The 6,046-nt window shown below is 36.3% G+C and overlaps 1 protein-coding gene across 1 annotated transcript; it reads left to right on the plus strand.

Annotated features, from left to right (window-relative positions):
• The first annotated feature begins 1,109 nt into the window (after positions 1-1,109).
• Positions 1,110-2,713, plus strand: LOC124820658 (protein BZR1 homolog 1-like). The gene is made up of 2 exons (XM_088100953.1): positions 1,110-1,578; positions 1,685-2,713. Exons 1-2 carry the CDS (start codon positions 1,354-1,356, stop codon positions 2,381-2,383), a joined length of 924 nt encoding a protein of 307 aa, XP_087957079.1. The 5' UTR covers positions 1,110-1,353; the 3' UTR covers positions 2,384-2,713.
• Positions 2,714-6,046: the final 3,333 nt, after the last annotated feature.

Below are 6,046 nucleotides of genomic sequence, written 5' to 3' on the forward strand. Positions count from 1 at the left end.
CCCAAAACGTATGATTATGTAGCATAATTTAAACTTACGTTCATTTATTTCTTTGTTAAAAATTAGTTAATGTACTACATATATTGATTCTTTTGGTAAGAAACACCTTTAAATATATATTTTAAAGAGTTTTTCTTCTTAGAAATAATTTTAACATTTTGTTTCATAAAACTTATCAAAAGATCCATAATTAAGTATTAAAAGTTACAGAACTCCACACATGATTATTACATTTAATCTATGTTATGAACCAAGTCAATTTATAAAAGAAAAAAAGAATATGTGTTATCCCACAGAAAAAGTAAAAGAAAAGAGAATATCTATTGTAAAAATAAAATAAAATAAAGACCTCAAGTAATTTTGTTTGAGAAAAATAATTTTTAATACAACATTTATTGTTTTACATAAAATTGAAATACAAGAGTTATAAAGAGAATATCACTTAAGAAAAGGAAGAAAGAGTATAATTAAGACACAAACTAATTTTGTTATAATAAGGGTTAAGGAAAAAAAAAACTACTAAATAAAAAAAATCCAAGTAAAAAGGGTAAAAAGATGAGATGAACGAAAGAGTAATAACAGATATACATGAATCAACAGTATACATTTATTTAACACCAACAATATAATAATATATTCTTAAAATAAAAATAATTCAAGAAGAATTATCTGGAGACCTAAAATTATTATTTTTTATTAAATATTTTAGGGTTAAATATGTTTTTAGTCCCTAAACTATTGACCGTTTCTGGTTTTCGTCCCTCTTCCAAAGTAAGGTACAATTTAGTCCTCAATCTTTAAAAAACGTTCGTTTTAGTCGAAAAAACGAACGTTTTGAGGACTAAAACGAGGACTAAAAACAAAATTTTGAGGACTAAAACGAACGTTTTTCTAAAGAATGAGGACCAAATTGTACCTTACTTTGGAAGAGGGACGAAAACCAGAAACGGCCAATAGTTTAGGGACTAAAAACATATTTAACCCAATATTTTATAGGTGTAGAAAAATTGAAGAATGTACATCTCAAATATTTCAAAACAAAATTGAAGTGTTATTCCATAATTTTCTTCTCAGACTTTCCTGAAATAATATATATTCGTGTGGGCGTGTGAAAAAAAAGAATCAGCGAAGTGAAAACTACGGCAGTAGGAAAAGGGTGGGATAGAGAAGAGAAGAGAAGAGCGCAAGAGAAGCAACAACCTTTCCATCTCTCTCTTCATCTGCAGTGGCCCAAAGAAACTTGAATCAAACTCGCTCAGGTTTTGTTCTAGTCACGCGCACACAGCACACGCACAGCTCCTCTACTTTTTGTGACGCAGAGGAAAACAGAACGGACTTAGGTTCGCCGGAACGATGACCGGCGGCGGATCGACGGGGCGGATGCCGACGTGGAAGGAGAGGGAGAACAACAAGAGGAGAGAAAGAAGACGGAGAGCGATTGCTGCCAAGATCTACGCCGGCCTTCGAGCTCAGGGTAACTACAAGCTTCCCAAACACTGCGACAACAACGAGGTCCTCAAAGCTCTTTGCGCAGAAGCTGGTTGGATCGTGGAAGAAGATGGCACTACCTACAGAAAGGTAAAACTCGATAACCACTCGTCTCATCACATCACAGGCTCAGATCTGCGATCACTCTTTCTCCACGATAATGGATAATTAATTATTACCTTTTATGTTGACACAGGGATGCAAGAGACCCACGGGAAGTGAGATTGGAGGCACTCCACCCAACATAAGCGCGTGTTCCTCGATTCAGCCAAGTCCACAATCTTCGTCATTCCCGAGTCCAGTGCCTTCCTACCACGCTAGTCCAACCTCTTCCTCCTTCCCCAGCCCCACTCGCATTGACGCAAACCCCTCTTCCTTTCTCATCCCATTCATCCGCAACATAACTTCAATCCCCGCCAACCTTCCCCCTCTCAGGATATCCAACAGCGCCCCTGTCACCCCACCTCTTTCCTCTCCCCGAACCTCCAAGCGCAAGGCTGACTTCGATTCCCTCTCCAACGCTTCCTTCCGCCACCCTCTTTTCGCCACCTCCGCCCCCTCCAGTCCCTCGCGCCGCCACCACGTCGCGACTTCCACCATCCCCGAGTGCGACGAGTCCGACGCTTCCACCGTCGACTCTGCCTCCGGCCGTTGGGTTAGTTTTCACGGTCAGACCCCCGCCGGTCCCCCTTCCCCTACTTTCAACCTCATGAAACCCGCTATGCACCAGATCGCTCCTCAGGAGGGCGTACACTGGGGTTCCGTTGCGGAGATAGGCAGAGGAGTCTCCGATTTTGAATTCGAGAATGGCAGAGTAAAGCCTTGGGAGGGTGAGAGAATACACGAGGTGGGAATGGATGATTTGGACCTTACTCTCGGATTCGGAAAAGCTTGATTTGTTCTCAACAACTACCTTAAAGAATCGCAGATGCAATTGCAATCCTCTCCATTTGCTTTCTTCCGGCAATTAATTGGTTGTTATTCATATATTTATCTATTTTCTCTCTAATTATGTGTACAGTCTCTTATATACCAGTGGTTAGGTGTTCTATTACATCATGGAATTTGACTCATTAAAATGCCTTTTTAATTGTTCAAAGGTTGCATTAGAAGCAATCTTCTCCAAGTGTTTTCTTCAGACTTTTAATCTTCACTTTCTAAGACTCGGAAAAACTCGGTGATATTCTTAATTTTATCCTCTTATTCATTATTCATGTTCCTTTCTTGTCCATTGTTCATCGTTCTCTTGAGTCTATATGTGCTAAGATTGGGAAGCTTACTGTGCCTATAATATAAATCACTGATGTCAAGTGAGAAGAGGTGAGATAGTGGGAAGATTAATGATTATGTGATGATTTGGGCATTGCTTTGGAGCTTTTTTTCATTTATCTATAACTTTCAACTGAATTGTTTGATTGAGCTGTTTTTAAACTTGTTCTTCGTCTAAACTGGCTCATTTTTGTTTCAGCGTTTAGTCATTTTATGCTAAGTATGCTGCACTTGTTAACGGAATACTTAGCCTTAATAAGCTTTACTATGTTTCGTTCTTGTGGGATATTCTCGACTCTAAGTTGTATGTTGCGTGAGCACTTACTGCTGAGATACTATGAAACAACTCTGATATGCAAGTGATTATCTATGTCGGCATTGGCAGTTCGTGACTTTGCCGGGCGAGAAACTAAAAAGCAGGTTTGAAGATCCTGGGATATATTTATCCTCTTTTTTCTCTTCTCATGGAAGATAGGAAGTCAGAGTCTCCTACGTATGTAATGTGCAAATCTTTTTGCATTGTTTTCGGAGGATATTTGTCATCGCATGATTTATTAGTCATGTTTCTAATTTTGAATTTGATATTCGGCAGCATTTCTGTTATCTCATGATCAGGAGATATGTATGGGTTAATTTTTGTCAATGTGACTAATTTCTTTTATTATAATTCATTAACTCAGAAATAGTACCAAAATATTATTAATATCACTTGAAACTTCTAAAATAAATCATGATTTTATACCATCATATTTTTATAAGAAGGTAGGAATAAGGGTAAAAGTATGTGGTCGATGCTATAAAAATGTTGTTGGAGGTGAACAACGTAGGAATTGTTTTGTAAGTAACATATTTGGTATATAATTTTGTACCAACTATGTTGTTTTTGTTTCTATATAGAAATGTTAATTCTATAATTCTTTATTTCTTCTCCTTTTATGTACAAAAGATGAGCATGTGGACTTCTCTAAAAATTGATATTTAGAGATCATTAAATTTGGGACATGAATCCTGAATCTGTGACATAGCTAACTTAAATGTGAATGTTTTTGTCAACCATTTATTCTTAACTGCAGCCGCGGAAAGAAATGGGGTATACAGGTTGAGAGTTTACTTTTCAGATGGTTTTGTAATAATTAAAGGTGAGTACCATGAGCTTGTTAAAATCCGTAAATCCCACACTTTACGTATTCATGTTCTTAACATTAATGGACAATGGCTAGAGTGGAGAAGAACATAATATTTTGAAATATTAATTCTTTGTTTCTTTCATCTATTTGATTTGTATATTACGACTTTATTGTTCGAGAAGATCATAGGCTATTTAGAATGATTCTAACTATTATTAAAAAAAAAACTAATTTATGAAAAGAATTTGAAAGTTCTTCTTTTATACGAAATTTATATGATTTATCTACTTCTTTATATACTCAAAAATACAATATAAATATGAAATTAATTTGTACATCTTTAAGTTAATTACTGTTATATAATAAATGAACTTGTAAACTGTATGCAATTTAACTTTTAACTATTTGTGGTGTTTTATATTCTAAAAACTTTGAAATTGTAAACTGTTTTTAATTTTTGTCTTATTTATGAAATTTTAGTCTTATACTTTTTTTAATCATATTTTATTTTTGAAAACATTTTTTGTTCCGATTATGAATTTATAATACCTTATTCATGAGGAATGTGTTCTGCTTATAACGGAACCAGTCGTAATACTTTAGTGTGTGTGATCTGTTCGAACCTGTGATCAGTTTGTTTTTTTGGGGACCCATTATCTCATTTTCATTGCTCAAATTATGAATATAAATAGAAGCATAATTATGTGGCATGAAATTTGTATATAAAAAATGGACTGCATGTTTATCTAAATTCTAGTTTGGATTGTGCGAGATTAAATACTTATAATGAAAAATAATAGCTTCAAGTTCCGAATAGTTCTGTATATTACCATGGAAAATGATACTTGAACAACTATTTTTGACAACATTTAGACACGCGCACACGTGTCAAAATCTGAGTGGTCCAGTTGGAAAAATTAAATGAAAATGGACCACTCAGATTTTGACACGTGTGCGCGTGTCTAAATGTTGTCAAAAATGGTTGTTCAAGTGTCATTTTCCTATTACCATTCACTTTGTCTATCATCATCTTGCATTCTGTCTTAAAATATGACATCTGTGTATTGTTCTTTGTTAATCCAATATGTAGCTTTAAGGAGCTCCAATGCTTCGCCTCCCAACAATCTGGATTTGGAGAAGGTAATTGCTTTGCACCTTGGCACGTACTTGGTTCCATTCCGTGTTCTTCTTTCCTTCACATATTCATTTTTGTTCTTCAACAATCACCACAAGCCTCTTAGCTGTACAAGGTTGATTCTATTCAGAATCAGTTGCCCTACAAATGCAGTCCCACATATAGAAGCATCCTTAGCTGTTGTTGCAACAAAAAGAACATGACAGATTTTCAATGTTTGCCTCACAAACAACAAAGATAGCATGGCAGTCCACCCTTGTCTCTCTGCAAAATATGTTGATCTTACGAGGTGCTTTCGTATTCCAGGTAGCCCTCTGATTTGCTTCCTCTTTCAGATTTCTAGTTTTAATCACTTTTCCATTGACCAACCTATAAGCCATTCTAACATTGTTTCCATCCTTTTCTTCAGCCCAAATCCTGTATCCTTCTTCATTGACTGTTATAAGGAATGTTTAACTCATCATTCTGCTCTTCATCAAATATAACCTATGAAGCTTAGAAACGACTCTTCAACTGAGCATATCCACGTGTGATACGATAAAAGTATAACATTCCTATGTGTTTCGGTAGATACTTTTAGGGACCGAGAGACTAACCTGCTGACGCGTCTGGGCCGCTCGCTCGCTTCCAACTCCTCCTGTTGGTCGATCGGTGTTGGCGCAAACCGATCGATCTCCTTCTTGACGAGGGGGATGTACCTGCAAAAGGTACTCCGACGCCCAAGTTAGGCGTGTGATTTGAAGAGCCTCGGCTCTTGGTTGAATATTTAGTGAATGGTTATCACTATTGAGTATTTGAGAGTCATGTAGAGTAAGTGGAACGTACCTGGCTCTTGGCCCTAGCTTTGTATTTATTATTTTCCTCATGGATCTTGAGCTAATATAAGCCCAATAAAATATAAACAGAATAAGATATAAACAGATTACCTAAATATCCGGTTGGTTGTTTGTAACCGCTCGGTTAATATTTCATACTATACATTATGCCCCCCAAGTCCGAGTTAAGCGTTTGGCTTTAGCCGTGGTTA

Source organism: Vigna umbellata, chromosome 10, assembly GCF_029865625.1.
Source record: "Vigna umbellata cultivar VRB3 chromosome 10, Vumbellata_1.0, whole genome shotgun sequence".
Lineage (NCBI taxonomy): Eukaryota > Viridiplantae > Streptophyta > Magnoliopsida > Fabales > Fabaceae > Vigna > Vigna umbellata.

Bases quoted from the DNA above. Each gene is read 5' to 3' on its own strand.
- LOC124820658 (XM_088100953.1), top strand. From the start codon at position 1,354: ATGACCGGCGGCGGATCGACGGGGCGGATGCCGACGTGGAAGGAGAGG. The intron at 1,579-1,684 runs GTAAAACTCGAT...ATGTTGACACAG, and splicing joins ATGGCACTACCTACAGAAAG to GGATGCAAGAGACCCACGGG.